At 31.2% G+C, this 18,023-nt stretch overlaps 3 protein-coding genes across 5 annotated transcripts; 1 reads left to right on the top strand and 2 right to left on the bottom strand.

Moving 5' to 3' along the window:
- Nucleotides 1-2,557: 2,557 nt before the first annotated feature.
- On the bottom strand, nucleotides 2,558-13,060 carry LOC105249309 (H(+)/Cl(-) exchange transporter 3). 3 transcript variants are annotated; one of them, XM_011254674.3, is made up of 11 exons: nucleotides 12,876-13,060; nucleotides 10,955-11,067; nucleotides 9,565-9,739; nucleotides 7,948-8,297; nucleotides 6,792-6,953; nucleotides 6,433-6,720; nucleotides 6,091-6,273; nucleotides 5,792-6,006; nucleotides 3,671-4,231; nucleotides 3,184-3,561; nucleotides 2,558-3,019 (listed from the first exon to the last, which is right to left on the bottom strand). In XM_011254674.3, exons 2-11 carry the CDS (start codon nucleotides 11,051-11,053, stop codon nucleotides 2,929-2,931), a joined length of 2,502 nt encoding a protein of 833 aa, XP_011252976.1. In that variant the 5' UTR covers nucleotides 11,054-11,067; nucleotides 12,876-13,060; the 3' UTR covers nucleotides 2,558-2,928. The 3 variants fall into 3 exon arrangements, with proteins under 3 accessions (XP_011252976.1, XP_011252978.1, XP_025269099.1); XM_011254676.3 differs by lacking the exons at nucleotides 10,955-11,067; nucleotides 12,876-13,060 and adding an exon at nucleotides 9,151-9,274 and having other exon boundaries at nucleotides 9,565-9,705; XM_025413314.1 differs by lacking the exons at nucleotides 9,565-9,739; nucleotides 10,955-11,067; nucleotides 12,876-13,060 and adding an exon at nucleotides 9,151-9,287.
- A 709-nt stretch (nucleotides 13,061-13,769) lies between these two features.
- LOC105249310 (proteasome assembly chaperone 2) lies at nucleotides 13,770-15,094 on the top strand. The gene is made up of 2 exons (XM_011254677.3): nucleotides 13,770-14,491; nucleotides 14,572-15,094. Exons 1-2 carry the CDS (start codon nucleotides 14,159-14,161, stop codon nucleotides 14,986-14,988), a joined length of 750 nt encoding a protein of 249 aa, XP_011252979.1. The 5' UTR covers nucleotides 13,770-14,158; the 3' UTR covers nucleotides 14,989-15,094.
- Nucleotides 15,095-15,314: 220 nt separating this feature from the next.
- LOC105249311 (translocon-associated protein subunit delta) lies at nucleotides 15,315-17,339 on the bottom strand. The gene is made up of 2 exons (XM_011254678.3): nucleotides 16,884-17,339; nucleotides 15,315-15,644 (listed from the first exon to the last, which is right to left on the bottom strand). The coding sequence occupies exons 1-2, from the start codon at nucleotides 17,139-17,141 to the stop codon at nucleotides 15,384-15,386; spliced, it is 519 nt and encodes a 172-aa protein (XP_011252980.1). The 5' UTR covers nucleotides 17,142-17,339; the 3' UTR covers nucleotides 15,315-15,383.
- Nucleotides 17,340-18,023: the final 684 nt, after the last annotated feature.

Raw genomic sequence — 18,023 nt, forward strand, 5'->3', positions numbered from 1 at the left:
ATTTCGCTTTGTCTACGATCTTTTTCGTACATTATTGTCATACGTGATCCATTTTTCATCGCCTATTATGAGCCGTTTCAAAAATGGTTCGATGTCGTTTCGTTTTAACAATGATTCGCAGATAGAAAATCGATCCATTAAATTTTTGACTGTTAAATCATGTGGCACCCAAACATCGAGCTTTTTTTTGTATCCAGCTTTCTGCAAATGGTTTAAAACTGTTTTGTGGTCGATGTTCAGTTGCTTACCGATTTCGTGACTGCTAATATGCCGGTCTTGTTCAATTATTTCCATAATTTCATCGACTTTTTCAGTGATCGGTCGACCAGAGCGAGGTGCATCTTTGACGTTAAAATTTCCAGATTGAAAACGCTTGAACCAGCTTTGTGCAACACGTATTGATACAGCATCATGTCCATAAACATCACAAATTTTTTTAGCTGCCTGAGTTGCATTCTTCCCTTTTTTAAAATAAAATTTTAAAATGTATCGAATTTCTTCTTTCTCTTCACTCATTTTCAAGATGCAATAACTTTTAACTGAATAGATAAATATCACTACTTTTTTGCTACTTTTTCTTTATGATATGTCACCTTTCAAACGCACACAAAGTATTGACAGATCCGATTAATATTATCAAGGTTATGCGATTCTAATTCTATCTGCCGGAAAATACGAAGAAACTTTTTCCCCAACCCAATATATATATATATATATATATATATATATATATATATATTTTACAAGTTAAATATAAATATATATAATATATTAATTATATATATATATATATATATATATATATTTTACAAGTTAAATATAAATATATATAATATATTAATTATATATATATATATATATATATATATATAATATATATACTTATTCTATATATATTTTTATATAATTTGCTTATATAAAAGAATATACATATATATATATATATATATATATATATATATATACATACTATTTTTAATATAATATCTCTTAGCAAATTAGACTAAAAAAAGAAGCGATATAATCCCCAAAAACTTATCTTTTTAAAAAAAGGTAAAAAAAGGGCGCCAAGTTCATGCACTAATTGTATCCAACTGTCATATTGTCTACAAAAATAGTGATATAAAAAAATTGCACAAACTAAGAATAAAAATTTGTACAAGATAAATAGAAGTACAAGGAAGAAAACTTGTACAAGTTAAATAGAAATATTTTAATTGAAAACATTGTTATACAAAATAGTTGCTTTAATTTTCAAAAATAATAATATTAAAAAATTAAAAATTTATTTAAAAATTGGAAACTGAAAATTAATATAAAACAAGAAAGTAAAAAAAATTTTAATTAAAAAAACTTGGCGCAGTCAATAAAATTGGCATATATTCCAATTAAATATATATTTAACAGCAAATATAATTGCTGGACATTTATTATTAATTCTCTTAAGATCTTCTGAAAGTATTAAGGTAAGATAATCGAAAAATGAATATTTTATAAGATATTTTATGGTTTATGTAAAATTAAGAAACGATTTTAAGCCTCATATCTCGAAAAGTACTTCATGGAAAAATAATTTGAAAGGAGAAAAAATATGTAATTACTAATTGCAAATTACATATTTTTTCGAAATAATTATGTTTTCTTTACACCAATTGATTCCTTTCATTATTTTGTACATAAAAGTATTAAGGTAAGATAAACAAAAAATGAATATTTTATAAGATATTTTACGATTTATGTAAAACTAAGAAATGATTTCAAGCCTCATAACTCGAGAAGTAGTTGATGAAAACTAACTTAATTATAGTATTTTGGAAAGCTCTAGAGATGAGCTACAAGAATATGCAAAAGCATATAGGATGTCCCATTTAAAAAGTTGGAGATGACCTTCAGGTGACTCTTCAAGGTCAAACTAATGGCACCATCTTATGTCCCTCTCGAAACCATACAACTTCTATCTAAAACATGTTTTCGTATCTTTTAGATTTTGCGAGATATTTCGATGGCAAAGTTAAAATGGAATACCCTGTGTATATATATGTGTGTGTGTGTGTCATTTTATAAAAATACTTCACTGAAATATAACGTATCTGTGATCATGATCTGAATTAAGTTGAGTTATAAAGAAATCATATTAATAACATTTCGCAAAGACGGAAATCAAAATCGATGAAAATCACAGAAGGATAAAACAAATTAAGATTCCTAAGTATGATAGCAAATCTAATTTAATTATGAAATTTATGTAAGGATGAAGTATGTCACAGGAAGTGGCAACAATTATCTATAATTTAATATTTATCATTAACTTACTATTATATAAGAATATTCCATATAATATATATTAATTTAATTTTAATGCCATTCAGAAAAGTGTATATGATAACAATATTATATATATTATTTTTGTATACATCTCCTATAATTTTAATGCCTGTAATTTGCAAAAAAAAAGTTTACATAATTATGTATATTTATATCACGAACTGTCAATATAATGATTTGTTATCGACTACAATATGAAAAATAAAATTTTGCTAAACAACTAGAATGTACAATCAGAATGTACAATCAGATATAAAATCTTAAGCTTCCTATTTCATTCAAACAAAGATGAATATACAAATTTATTAGCCTATTACACGCTTATTTCCTTTTCTCTAGTTACATACTGCGTTTTAATGATTTAAGTGTGCAGATAGAGATATTGACAGAGTAGATAAAATACATTTTAATTAAATTAATATAAATTATCTCTTATGTGATATATATGTATGTATGTGTGTGTGTATCTCTCTCTGTGTGTGTGTGTGTGTGTGTGCGCGCGCGCGCGCGCGCGCGTGCGTGTGTTGCTCGTTATTATGCTACTATGTTGAATCAGATTGATCTTAAATTGAATCTTAAATTGACTGTCGCAATGCGCATTATTTAATTAAATAAAACAGAATTTGGATCTTCATTGTCGAGCTGTTTCACATGCCTCAAAACATCTTTTTTTGTTATTACTCCTAGAAGTCGCCTGCGTAAAAGTAATATCTCGATATTAGTTTAAAAAGATATAATATGTTAACATATTAGCATGTAGTTAATATATAAATTTATATATTTAATATATGTTAATATATATAAATTTTATATAATATTTTATATAATATATATATTATATTATCCATATATACATACCCGTTATGTGTAACAAGAGTTTGACGTAATCCCAATTTTCTAAACATATCAACTACAGTTTCCATGGGAGTTTGATCTGTAATAGTGATAGGGGCCATGTCTAAGATTTTCTTTAACTTTAAAGGCGGAGGCGAATGGCTTTGGATATTATTTCCGTTAGTAAAAATAACTAATGACTGCCTGCTGATGTCCTCTATCATCCTCTTGGCATTAGCAATGGCAAGATTAAGATCCCGTCGTAAAACGAAACCAACGAGATATTGAGATTCCTTAGAAACTATTACGGGAAAGCCATTATGCTCAGTTTCCTTAAGCAAGTTCTCCACATCTTCAACTGTCATTGAGTCTTGAGTAAGCACGTGAAGAGCTTCGTTTCGTCTGTAAATAGAAAATATATATGTAAATAAATAAATGATTAAATAAATAAATAAATAAATAAATATGTATATATGAATATATAAAAATGCGCTTGTATCATTTAACTTACTTAGGTTGCATGACATCTGCCGCCAAAGTCGTATGTTGAAATTCGTCTTTACTATCTAGAAATGGATACCCGTTTAAACCGATATGAGCATCATAGATTCCTTGTTTTCCGAGTGCATCGCCAACCCATTTACTTGCCATGGCCGCAGCCATTAAAGGTACAATGTACCGGACGCCGCCAGTTAACTCAAACATAATGACGACTAAAGAGACAGTCATTCTGGTCACACCTCCGAGAACAGCGGCTGCTCCAACCATTGCGTACAATCCAGGTGTAATACAATCGACTCCCATAGAACATTCCTCGCTAAACATCCATATGTGAGGATAATTGTATGCGAGCTGCTCCATTCCTATACCCACAATACGACCCATTATCGCCCCGAGACATAAAGACGGAATAAACAAACCACATGGTACTTTCATGCCGAACGTGAATATCGTCATAATGAGTTTCAATATCAGTGCCAATACAAGTAGCCATATAGCATTCTTGACTCCCGGACCAGCAGCGGCAATCTCGATTGCGGATTTCACAGCGGTAAAATTTCTATTGTAGTCACTATTAAGATAATTCTCCAATAATTTATATATTTAACATTATTATATATATATATGTATATATATATATATATATATATATATATATATATGTGTGTGTGTGTGTGTGTGTATATATATATATACAGGGTGTCCAAAAGTCCCAGAAGTCCGGTCGAATATTTCATAAACTATGCACTTTAGAAAGAAATGTTTCAGACAAAAGTTGTAGGCTTGAAGGGGGCTATCAGATAGTGGCAATGATTTGACATGGGAGAGTCATTTAAAAGTCACATGAAGATCACCGTCAATTTCATAAATGGAACTCTCTATTTTTTATTAAATATTCTGGTAGCTCACGTCGAGAGCTTTCCAAAACACTATAATTAACTTAGTTTTCATTAAGTACTTTCCGAATTATGAGGCTTGAAATCATTTCTTAATTTTACATAAACCGTAAAATATCTTGTAAAATATTCATTTTTCGATTATCTTGCCTTAATACTTTTATATACAAAATAATGAGAGGACTGAATTGGTGTAAAGAAAAAACATAGTTGTTTTTAAAAAAAAAAATATGTAATTGTTAATTGCAAATTACATATTTTTTCTTCGAAACAATTATGTTTTCTTTACACCAATTGATTCCTCATTATTTTGTACATAAAAGTATTAAGATAATCGAAAAATGAATATTTTACTAGATATTTTATAGTTTATGTAAAATTAAGATATTATTTTAAGCCTCATAGTAACTCGAAAAGTACTCAATGAAAAAATATTTTATTCTAGTGTTTTGGAAAGCTCTCGAGATAAGCTACACGAATATGTAATAAAAAATAGGGGGGTTCCATTTAAGAAATTGAAGGTGACCTTTACGTCATCTTCAAATGACTCTCCAAGGTCAAATCATTGCCACTATCTGATGGCCTCCTTCAAGCCATACAACTTCTGTCTGAAACATTTCTTTCTAAAGTGCATAGTTTATGAAATATTCGACCGGTCCGGGACTTTTGGGACACCCTGTATATGTATAATACAGGGTGGTCCCGAACGTTCCAGCCAGACTTTGAGATCTTATAGGAAATTTAATTCTGAACAAAAAATTTCCTATAAACATGGGTCGAAAAATGCTTCCTTAAGAAGTTATCGCTCAAAAATCTCTGATAAAGGAAGAGCAAAAGGTGAAAAAATGAAATAAAAAGAAAATAAAACTAAATAAATTTCTTGAAAAACGTCTTTATTCATCTTCTACTATTACGTGCTATTACTAAAATATTAATTTAAAAAAAAATTATTTTATTTTCGTAAAAGAAAAAGATTTTTATTTTTTATTTTTATCATTTTTTTCAAGAAATTTATTTAGTTTCATTTTCTTTTTATTTCATTTTCTGTTCATCTTTTGCTGTTCCTTCATCAGAGTTTTTGAGCGATAACTTCTTAAGGAAGCATTTTTCGACCCATGTTTATAGGAAATTTTTTGTTCAGAATTAAATTTCCTATAAGATCTCGAAGTCTGGCTGGAACGTTCGAACCCTGTATATTTGTATTCTAAAAATCTTAATTATTTCTTCGTAATTACCATAACATGTCTGCGTTCGATACTCCACATTGACTGAACAATAAATAAATGAGTTGACTGGTACTCATCCTCGTATATGGATTAGGATATCCGATTACTGCCGTTACAACTGTTACAATCAATACTTCCGTTACGGGATATTGTCCCAATTTTGAAGTTTTACGATATCGGCACCAAAATAAATTTGCCTTGATAAATAATGTTGCTATTATACCCTGTTGAGAAAATTTGTTTTTAAATGTGTACTGCCTTTTACAAATTCAATAGTTTACAATAATTGTGTAAAGAAATTTACTTACCCCAATTATACCAAGTATGACAAAAGGGATTAATTCAAAGAATATCCAAGGTTTATTATATTCTACGTAAAACAATACTGAATGTTCATTTCCAAATGGATTTATGGAACGTAATACGAAAGCAGCTATTAAAGCACAGAAGAACGATCTCCATAAAGTTTTTAGTGGAAAATAATAGCTGACCTAAAGAAACAAATATATATTAATTTTGCTACACATAGCATAACTTAAAGATGTAGAGTAATGCAATTATGAATTAGAACCTTGCTAAAATAATTTTTAATCTTAACATTGAGACTATTTTGAAATAGGATTATATTGTTTAATTTTTCAAATAATAACCTCTTCTAAGCTAAATAGAACGCCGCCAATCGGGGCTCCAAAAGCGACGGAAACTCCTGCCGCAGCTGCGGCAGATAAAATTTCTCTCTTCTTCGCTTCATTCCTACCATATTTTGGAAACAGATAAGAAAATATATTTCCTATACAGCATGCAATGTGCACCATAGGACCTTCTTTTCCTAAACTTAAGCCCGCCGAAACAGAAAGAATCAGGCCTACTGATTTAATAATAAGTGTCCATTTACCCAAATATCCGCGGATAATAAAGCCACTCAAAATCGTTTTTATCTGAAAAATAAATTTCATTTAAAAAATATTTAAACAAAAAAAACAAATTAAAAAATAAGAGAATAATAGACCTCAGGTATTCCAGAACCACAAGCGTATGGTGCAAACATTCGTACTAAAGATGCGGAAAGCGCCGCAAATAGAAGGGCCCATGCTGTATAAAATAAGTAAGAAATTGTATAAGGTCCTGCACCGTCTTTTGATTGACTGAATACCTCGGGCCACGTCCACCACTGCAAAAAAAGATATATATATACAGGGTGTCCCATTTTAACTTGGACAGTAAAATATCTCAAAAATTAAGCCCAGCAAACAGAAATGTTTCAGACAAAAGTTGTATGGTTTCGAGGGGGACATAAGATGGGACCATTGATTTGACCTTGAAGAGTTATTTGAAGGTCACATGAAAGTCATCTCAATTTCTTAAATGGAATCTACATTTTCTCATTATTTATTCTTGTAGCTTATCTCGAGAGCTTTCCAAAACATTATAATAAAATATTTTTTCATTGAATACTTTTCGAATTATGAGGCTTGAAATCATTTCTTAATTTTACATAAACCGTAATATATATAGTAAAATATTCATTTTTCGATTATCTTGCCTTGATACTTTTATGTACAAAATAATGAGAGAAATCAATTGGTGTAAAAAAAAACACATAGTTGTTTCAAAGAAAAAATGTGTAATTGTTAATTGCAAATTCCATATTTTTTCTTAAAAATAACTATGTGTTTTCTTTACACCAATTGATTTCTCTCATTATTTTGTACATAAAAGTATTAAAGCAAAATAATCGAACAATGAATATTTTACTAGATATATTACGGTTTATGTAAAATTAAGAAATGATTTTAAGCCTCATAACTCGAAAGTACTCAATGAAAAAATATTTCATTATAGTGTTTTGGAAAGCTCTCGAGATAAGCTACAAGAATGAAGCTACAGTAATGAAAAAATGTAGGTTCCATTTAAGAAATTGAAAGTGATCTTCATGTAACCTTCAAATAACTCTTCAAAGTCAAACCAATAGTACCATCTTATGTTCCCCTCGAAACCATACAAGTTTTGTCTGAAACATTTTTGTTTGCTAGGCTTAATTTTTGAGATATTTTACTGTCCAAGTTAAAATGGGACACCCTGTATATACAAATTAAATACATTATATACATTGATCGAATTGAGAAAAAAATTAACCACTGCCATTGGAAAATTATACAACTAACCTGTGAGCAATTTCCGCCATCGAATGTAGTTTCGTTATAACTCCAACAACATTGCTCCTTATTTAACCAAAAAGCTTGCGGACAGATACCGAATTTCAGATCTGTCATCCAGGAAGCGCCAATATCTATAACACCAGCTGCCACACCCGTAAAAAATCCGACTAGTAATACGCACAGCCATCCGGACCATGCATCGTGAGCTCCTTTTATCAGACCCCAGATAGAATCGTGTTTCTTCTTCACGATATAACGATGCCGCATTCGATCTCGCGCGATATCCCGTTGCCAATCGATAGTATGAAAATCATCATACTGCCCGATGCCGGGTATGTCATCAGAATCAACTGAAACTAATAAAATAAATTAGAAAAATTCATGGCGGAAATAAATAAAATATTTTGCGTGTGTAATGGAACTTCTCAGAATTGTAGCATGTTTAATCTATTCTATCTAGTGCATGTAGATATTTAATTATTGTGTAAACAGTATTGTCCTAAATATTCTGAATGTAAGATAACTGTAGAGAAGACTGCAAATATTTTTCCAGTAGTAAAAATAAACCTTTTATAAAATTTATTAATATGTACAAAAATATAATTATTGAATTCTAAAATAGCAAAATAACTTATGAAAATATTTAGCATATTTTTATATCTTACTTTATTTAAAGTTACACATTAAATGTAGCAATTTCACAGTTAAAAATATAATAATATAAATTTCTGCAAAAAAAGACAATGATGTAAATGCTCTTGGTTTTTTAAGAGTAAGTTAAGTCTATTATAATTGTGTTGGAAAAAATATTTAGAATAATTCCATTATAGTCTATCTCATATATGTATGTATATATGTATGTGTGTATTTTTTTCCCAAGGCAATTATAAATATAAACTTTAATTTTAAAAATATAATTTTTGTATACACACACACATTATTTTATTTTGCTAAAGAGACAAAGAAATCATAATAGACTTATGCATAAAATCAGTCTATTTTTAATAAAGTTAAATAAAATATATTTTTAATATAACTAAATAAACTCTATCAAGAAAATAATTTTGTTTCATAAAACAAATTGCAAATTGATTAATACATAAGAACTGATATATCTATTTGTATATCATATTTATCTTGCGATTGTATCTCTCTTTATATCTTTATATTATTTAGGAAAATATACTGGCATTATTTGTGCTAACTTACACATTTTGTCACTATGATATGCCGTGAATAATAAGAAATTTGATTCAATTTTTTCTAACTGGTATCACTCAAGAATAGGCGTCACCACATTAGATGGATAGATCAACAGACATTCCTCAAGTTTCTTCAACAGGAAGTAACATATGATGATATTTTTCAAACTAGGGGATATATATTGGACCAATAGAGTTTATACAACTATTAAAATTTTTAATAGAGATATAATAAGATAGATATAATAGAGTTGTAAAAATGGATTTATGGCTAACATTTTAAAGTTTCCTGCATGTTTCTTTATAACATTTGCTAAAAGTAAATAAAAATACTTTACACAATACCCATCCAATAACGGATGTGTAATATGTGTTTGTGACATTAATAAAATAAACAAAAATAAACTTGTAAATAACTTACTATGGGAAGAGGCATCATCAATGCGAACACAATCTGATAACATGTTGTTATCTGAATGATGAGACATGGGATGATTGATATCTAGCATGTCATCATCGCTGCTTAAATTTGTCTCGCGTCTTCCGGTTCGTAGTCGTACATCTTCTGTATTAGTAGTATCACCATATTTTATATTCTGGAAATTATATATGTACACTTTTCATCAGTAAGAGTTATTATAGCTTTTACAAAGCTCTACATCTTTTTTTATCATCTATCATAGTTTAGAATTGAATTTTAATGCAAAGAATGAAAGATACTTTATCAACTTTTTTTTTGACAATTTTTAACATGCAACAATATACAAGGAACACATGTAAGATATGTGAGATTGTTAAAAAAATAAAATAACATTTATATACAGGGTATATCAGACCACCCGTGCCAGCCGAATATCTCAAAAACCGAGAACGGCGGACAAAAATGTTTCCTACAAAAGTTGTAGGGTTTCGAGTAACGCATTACATAGTAATATTAGTATGACCTTGAATAGCGTTGTCAAGATAACGTAAAGATTACCTTCAATTTCTTAAATGGAATCCCCCATTTTTCATTACATATCCTTGTAGCTTATTTCGAGAGCTTGTCAAAACACTATAATAAATTATTTTTCCATCAAGAACTTTTCGAGTTATGAGGCTTGAAATCATTTCTTAATTTTACATAAACCATAAAATATCTTATAAAATATTCATTTTTCGATTATCATACCTTAATACTTTTATGTACAAAATAATGAGAGGAATCAATTGGTGTAAGAAAACGTACAGTTGTTTTTAAGAAAAAATATGGAATTGTTAATTGTAAATTACATATTTTTTCTTAGAAACAATTGTGTTTTCTTTACATCAATTGATTGCTCTCATTATTTTGTACATAAAAGTATTAAGGTAATGTGATAATCGAAAAATGAATATTTTACAAGATATTTTATGTAAATTTTATGTAAAAATATGTTTATGTAAAATTGAGAAATGATTTCAAGCCTCATAACTCGAAAAGTACTTGATGGAAAAATAATTTATTATAGTGTTTTGGAAAGCTCTCGAAATAAGCTATAAGGATATGTAATGAAAAATGGGGGATTCCATTTAAGAAATTGAAGGTGATCTTTACATGATTTTGACAATGCTATTCAAGGTCATACTAATATTACTATGTAATGCGTTACTCGAAACCCTACAACTTTTGTAGGAAACATTTGTGTCTGCCGTTCTCGGTTTTTGAGATATTCGGATGGCACGGGTGGTCTGATACACCCTGTATATTTATGTTAAAAAAATATTGATTCATATCTATATAATAGCAAGATAATATAAGACAAGAAGATGCAGACTGAAATGAAGCATACCTTTGCATCAACCGAATGATATGTTGTAACAGCGTTTGCATTTGAGTGAGGGATTGTAGAGTTCAAGAACGTTGTACCCTTCAGTGGAAACTTCTCCATGACATCGTGACAATCTAATTTTATACAAGTAAAATATTATTTTTTTAAATATTGTTTCTTTATTCATAAATATATTATTAAGAATTTATTATTAAGAATATGAGAGGAAATTGAAAGTTATAATGCCATGTATAACACTACTAAGCTACTTTGCTTTAATTTTCTTCAATCCTACAAATGGATGTTGCACGATATAATTAAAATAGCAAATTTTTAACGTGGCACATACACAGAATTAAAAATGACACTTCATCTGTTATACAGAATGACCCCGAACGTTCCAGCCAGACTTTGAGATCTTATAGGAAATTTAATTCTGAACAAAAAATTTCCTATAAACATGGGTCGAAAAATGCTTCCTTAAGAAAATTGAAAGGAATTAGGCTCTATATGTATTTAAACAACACGATAAGAAACTAGCGAATAACAGCCATCGTGGATGGTAATGCGTAAATTTTTAATTGTTCGCGAAAATTTAAATGTGCGCGAGACATATGTTTTACTTGATATATTTACCAAGATATAGATTCTCATTTTTGAGAATTCTATAAACCCCCTTTCTCCCCCTGAAGAGATGTAGACGAGAAAAATATCGGGGCGAAGTCGCTTCCGTAAAAAGTTATCGCTCAAAAACCTCTGATGAAGGAAGAGCAAAAGGTGAAAAGAAAATGAAATAAAAAGAAAATGAAACTAAATAAATTTCTTGAAAAAAACGATAAAAAGTAAAAATCTTTTTCTTTTATGAAAATAAAATAATTTTTTTTAACTAACTTTTTTTATATTATTTCATTTTCTTTTCATCTTTTACTCTTTCTTCAATTTGATTGCTGTGATAAATTGCAGCAATTTTTTCTATATCACACTATGCAATTTTGAAAAGCAATTTGGTTGCAATGATTGCACAAGATTTAGATCCAGTCCTAATTCTGACAACTAGTTGTATGCAATTGTAGTAATATTTTTAGAGAATTTAGAATATAAGTCTTGTATTTTATATGTTACATATATATTTGCTTTAAAAAGAGACAACAATATTTTATATATTGTACCAACATAATCTTATTTAATATATTTTGTTCTGTAGTTGGCAATAGTTCAGTTAACCTTATTTTAGTTGTCTAGTAGTGTGATCAACATTCAAATAATTGCTGCAACTATTAAGTTGCGGCAATTAAGTCGCTGCAATAAGTTGCACGAAAAATTGCATTGTCAGATACGGGCTTTAAGGAAGCAATTTTTCGACCCATGTTTATAGGAAATTTTTTCTTCAGAATTAAATTTCCTATAAGATCTCAAAGTCTGGCTGGAACGTTCGGGGCCACCCTGTAGATTATACGAATGTGCCAATTAGCAGTAACAACGTGATATGAATCTATTATAAAAAATATTATCCTTTTCTCTATATATCTATGTCGACGATTATCTCCGTGACTTGCATCTTCTTGTACAAAAGGAAATTGGTTGAAAATACCGATTATACACTGCGTGCCAAATTGACAGTATTGACAAGCCAAAGTCACACGCGCACAAAAAACGCTTTCGGATCAGACTAGGAAAAAATAAAACAGCACACAGCAACGACATGCCACCATATGACAGAGTCTCTCTCCGTCTGTGAAAAACGTGCAAGTGCTACAAATGTTTCTCACGGAGCAAGTCGGAAAACTTGCGCGATAACGCAAGCGAAAATTCGAAAAAATCATATCTCGGGAGCCTATCGCCTTGAAGTTTCCCCCCTTTTTCACGAGCACGTAATTTTCCGTCCCTTACGTGAGGTTATCTTTGCAGCTCATCCGAGACAGGTGGATTTTTGCGGGCTTACCATTTTTAAGGGAAACTGTCCTCGCGTTTCATCTGTGAGCACCGATCATCATATCGTGTCACTCGGATTCTCAATCGCCTTAAAACAATCTGACAGCTTCGTGATAATACGATCTCATCGAACTATTAACTTTACTATCACGTCCGTACACCCTCGCCACGAAATCTAAAGTATGTACATAAAAAGTCGCGTGAGTAATGCGGAAACAAGATTGACAAATACTCCGATTGGCTGATCGATAGGGAATTTGTGACAGGAGAATTATGCGTTTGGCTGATGACAGAAAACTAGATGTCTGTCGTAGTCGTGGACGTAAAGTAAGGCAGAGAAAAACGTATGTCACAATGGCCTTGTACGACATACGTTTTTCTCTGTCTTACTTCACGACTACGACAGACGTAAGCGCTCACGTCTAGTTCTCTGCCATCAGCCTTTGGAGGATTACGTCTTTGAACCAATGGCCGTTCAGCAAACTCAATCGTGACTCAAGCGCTAGGTAGCAATCGAACGTGATTGGTTTCTACTTTCAGATCGGCCAATCAGCATCGAATTACATCGGAAAATTTAATAATGTTGCCCAACTGTTGAGTCCACCGAAAACGGCCAATAATGACAAATTTGCTCAATGACAATGGGTGCTTTCCATTTAGCGACACAAATCGACACAAGTGTCATTCTATCTTTGTTTATTGTTATTCATTGAAAAAAGATAGAATGACATTTGTGTCGACTTGTGTCGCTAAATGGAAAGCACCCAATTAAAACTATCTGTACTTGAAACAAGACAGATATACAAGGTGTTAAAAAAGTCTGTGGTCGAATATCTCGATAAGGAAAAGTTTTACTAGAAAGTGTTTCAGACAAAAATTGTATGGCTTCGAAAGAGATATAACATGGCACCATTGGCCTTGAAGGTTATTTGAAGGTCACATGAAGGTCACCTTCAATTTCTTAAATGGACTCTTCAAGGTCAAACCAATGGTACCATGTTATGTCCCCCTCGAAGCCGTACAACTTTTGTCTGAAACACTTTCTAACAAAACTTTTTCTTATCGAGATATTCGACCGTGTCCAGACTTTTTTAACGCCCAATATATTCGAGTTGGAGAGAAAGGGAAGAAGCAAAGTATCCAAGCGTAGAAAGAGCAGGGGAAATTTACACCTAACCTAACCTAACCTAATCTAATCTGACATTAGTGACAGGATAATTTGTATTTGTGACATCACATTACTTTGCAAGAATATTCGGCTCTCGTTTTGACATAAGAAGATAACTGGAAAAAATGATTAGATTAATGGAGGATATTAATTTGCAAAATTATACCCTTATTTTGCCGTCAGTGGCGGTTGGAAATGTCGGCCAATTATCCGTCGACTTGCTCATTTCCAATCTTAACCTTCAAAAAATTGGACAGATCTTCAGCCCGGCGTTTGTGCCTATTGTCGGCGCAAATGCTTATCACGAAGGCTCGAGCGAGCTTATCACGGCGATTGACATTTATGTGGGAGTCAAGGAATGTGTCGTCGTCCTGCAAATTCGTTCGCCATATGTGGGAGAGTTAACCGGATTTTTCGATCACCTGGTGCGATTTGTCATTGAAAGAAAAATAGCTAAGGTAATGTATCACTTTGCCGATGTATCATATATGTTTTTTTGATGAAATATAATATTGTCCATTTCCCTTCTCTCCTACAGGTAATAATTCTTGCAAGCAGCTACGATTACGAGAAGAGAGATATCCAGCCACAGCATCTTAAATTGAGATATGTCGCTTCTTCTGGCATACAATCTGAAAATGGACAGCTTTTCGATGATCTCAGTTGGATTTCGCATAAACCAAAAGTTACATCTGATACAAGGCAAGAGGGAAAGTTACAGATACCAGGAGGTGGATTCGCAAAGAGTATATTTAACTTTTTGTCACATGCCGATATTCCTTGTGCCATCTTGTTCAAATTCTGCTCCGAGGGAGATAATATCGCGGATGCGGTAGCCCTGGTGTGCTATTTAAATCAATGGATACGTGTATTAGGAACAAATAGTGATAATTTAAAATATCCACCATCTTGGAAACACCTATTTGGGAAACCGCCGCCACACAATATATATTAAATATATTGTAATATATCTAATATTATTTTGTTAACTTCACAATATTTTTGCCAAGACTAAACATAAATTATATCCGATGGAAAGTTTCACAATTTAAAGTAGTTTTGTTATCTAAAGTAAGATTGAAAATTTGATTAATGTATAAAATATAAAAATTAGAATTAATGGTATATTTATAAAAAAAACTCGATAACTATTATATCTAGTTTAAATGTGGATAATAAAATTTTGGTACATTCCTTGCAATTATATTATTATTCTTCACAATAAATATAAAGATAAAAAAAAAATAAAAAAAGAAAAAGTTATTTTATAGCGCATGTGAGATCTGAGAATAAATAATCTTTTCCTTTTTGCTATATTTAAGTATTTTATTTTTTAATAACAAAAATTTCTTACGCTAGAAGTTTGTACTTCGCAGAAAACGCCGAATAAGATACAAAACTAGCTAAGAAAGCAGCCAAAAATTCAGAATTCACCCAAGGACCGAGATATACACCTGGATTGTTGAGAACAACTACCGCCAAAGGACTCACGCTGTCACTACTCTCTCCATTTCTGATAGCTTTACGAACAGCGTTATACTTGTCTTCATCATATAATTTTATGTAGTAATCGCCAGATCTCGCTTTCTTAATATCTTCCGTCCAAGATATCTATGACATACACAATACATTATAATATATATCAAACATATGTACTACGCTTGATGATTAATTTTCACTGTCAATTTTAAAGGAAGAGAAAGAGTTACAAAATATCAATTGCATTATTCTTGTAATTAAGACTTTATTTACAATATTCGTTTAATGCACACGAATATACAGGGTGTTTCAGACCACCCATACCACCCATTTAAAAACTAGAGAAGTGGTTATTTCAAACAAATAAAAACATTTTCTTTATAAATCGGGTACGCTCTATCGAATGGTGATATTTTCAACTTCTCGTTCCGGCCGGAAATAGGCGATTCAGACCGGAAGTGCATTTTTTTAAATGGAACCCTGTATTTCTCATTGCATATTCTTGTAGCTTACCTCGAGAGCTTTCCAAACATTATAATAAATTATTTTTCCATGAAGTACTTTTCGAGTTATGAGGCTTGAAATCATTTCTTAATTTTACATAAACCATAAAATATCTTGTAAAATATTCATTTTTCGATTATCTTACCTTAATTTTTTTCTGTACAAAATAATGAGAGGAATCAATTGGTGTAAAGAAAACATATAGTTGTTTTTAAGAAAAAATATGGAATTGTTAATTGCAAATTACATATTTTTTTCTTAAAAACAACTATGTGTTTTCTTTATACCAATTGATTTCTCTCATTATTTTGTACTTAAAAGAATTAAGGTAAGATAATCAAAAAATGAATATTTTACAAGATATTTTATGATTTATGTAAAATTAAGAAATTATTTCAAGCCTCATAACTCGAAAAGTATTGCATGGAGAAATAATTTATTATAGTGTTTTGGAAAGCTCTCGAGGTAAGCTACAAGGATATGCAATGAAAAATAGAGGGTCCCATTTAAAAAAATACACTTCCGGTCTGAATCGCCTATTTCCGACCGGAACCAGAAGTTGAAAATATCACCATTCAATAGAGCGCACCCGATTTATAAAGAAAATGTTTTTACTTTTTTTAAATAACCACTTCTCTAATTTTTAAATGGATGGTACGAATTAGGTTAGGTTCTGAAACACCCTGGGAATGTTCTTTTCAGCTGCACTGCTGCACTAGTGCAATTAGTTAGAGTGAAAGAAAGTAAGTTTGTCTCATTCTAACTTATTGCACTAGCGCAGAAGTACATCTGAAGAGAACAGACCCCCTGTATTTCTTGACTCAATTAATTTGTACTAAAATCCAGGCTGGTCAGTTGACATGTTACCTGATATTTATTATCAGCACTCAATCTAGCCGCCGGTAATAACTTGCCCTCGACCTCAGCGTAAAGACTGATTCCTTTTACACCGTTGCTGCATTTTAGCACGAATTGCATGGTGAAGGCGACGTTCGTGAGGACCGTCGCGTCTTCTGTCACGTACGACGAGGCAACGATTTCGGGTTTCAGACAGACCTTATCTGTGGCGAAAGCCACGGAAATGATTACGCTCGCTAAAGCGTACGAAAAGAAGATCTTGTTCATTTTTCACGAGTCCTTCTCTTGAACGCGACAATTGTTTATCACAACTATTTACGATAGAATATCGTGATCACAGAAAAAATTCGTTCCAACCTTCCACGAACGACTGACAACTCCAATCCGGCAACTGATCAACAACTGTCGACAACCGACAATTGACGAGTGACAACGTCCCACGTGCCACGTCGATGACACGTCGTCTACAGTGGCAGTAGGATTAATGGATTAAAGCTGTAACATAAGGAATTGACCAATCACAGTCAAGCACTAAGAGAATACTCGACTGTGATTGGTCAATTTTTTAAGTTAGCTTTAATCCATTAATCCTACTGCCAGAGCAGAGAGAAGACTGAGAGGGGTCACGCTGCCCTTTTTCACGGAACGCTTTTTCCTCGCCATAAAGTGGCGCTAACTGGATCCATTTTACGGCCGGCGGTACTACGTGGCCGGATCCACTTTTCGCTGCCACGGTAAAACGACCAATTGATTCATGTCCGTGATAGATCCATAATTGTGGATCTCAAAAGTACGAAACATATGATACATTTATTAATTTTTATTATATATTATTAACAGCGCGTGATCTTTTTTCACTTTAGCATATATTATGAAGTAATATATATGTATATGCGTGTATAATATATATAAAATTAAAATGCTTATTATATTTCACATAAAATTTAATGTTTTAATAATTTCAATAAAAGTATTTTAATAAAATAAATATGTGTATATTACTCCAATAATAAATATTATCAAAATGAAAAAAAGATCATACGCAATAATGTTTCGTACTTTATTTTGAGATTCACAATAATTAATGAATCTAGCACAAACATACGATCGTTTTATACACTTACATATATATATATATACAGGGTGAGT

Source organism: Camponotus floridanus, unplaced genomic scaffold, assembly GCF_003227725.1.
Source record: "Camponotus floridanus strain SB8 unplaced genomic scaffold, Cflo_v7.5 scaffold65, whole genome shotgun sequence".
NCBI lineage: Eukaryota > Metazoa > Arthropoda > Insecta > Hymenoptera > Formicidae > Camponotus > Camponotus floridanus.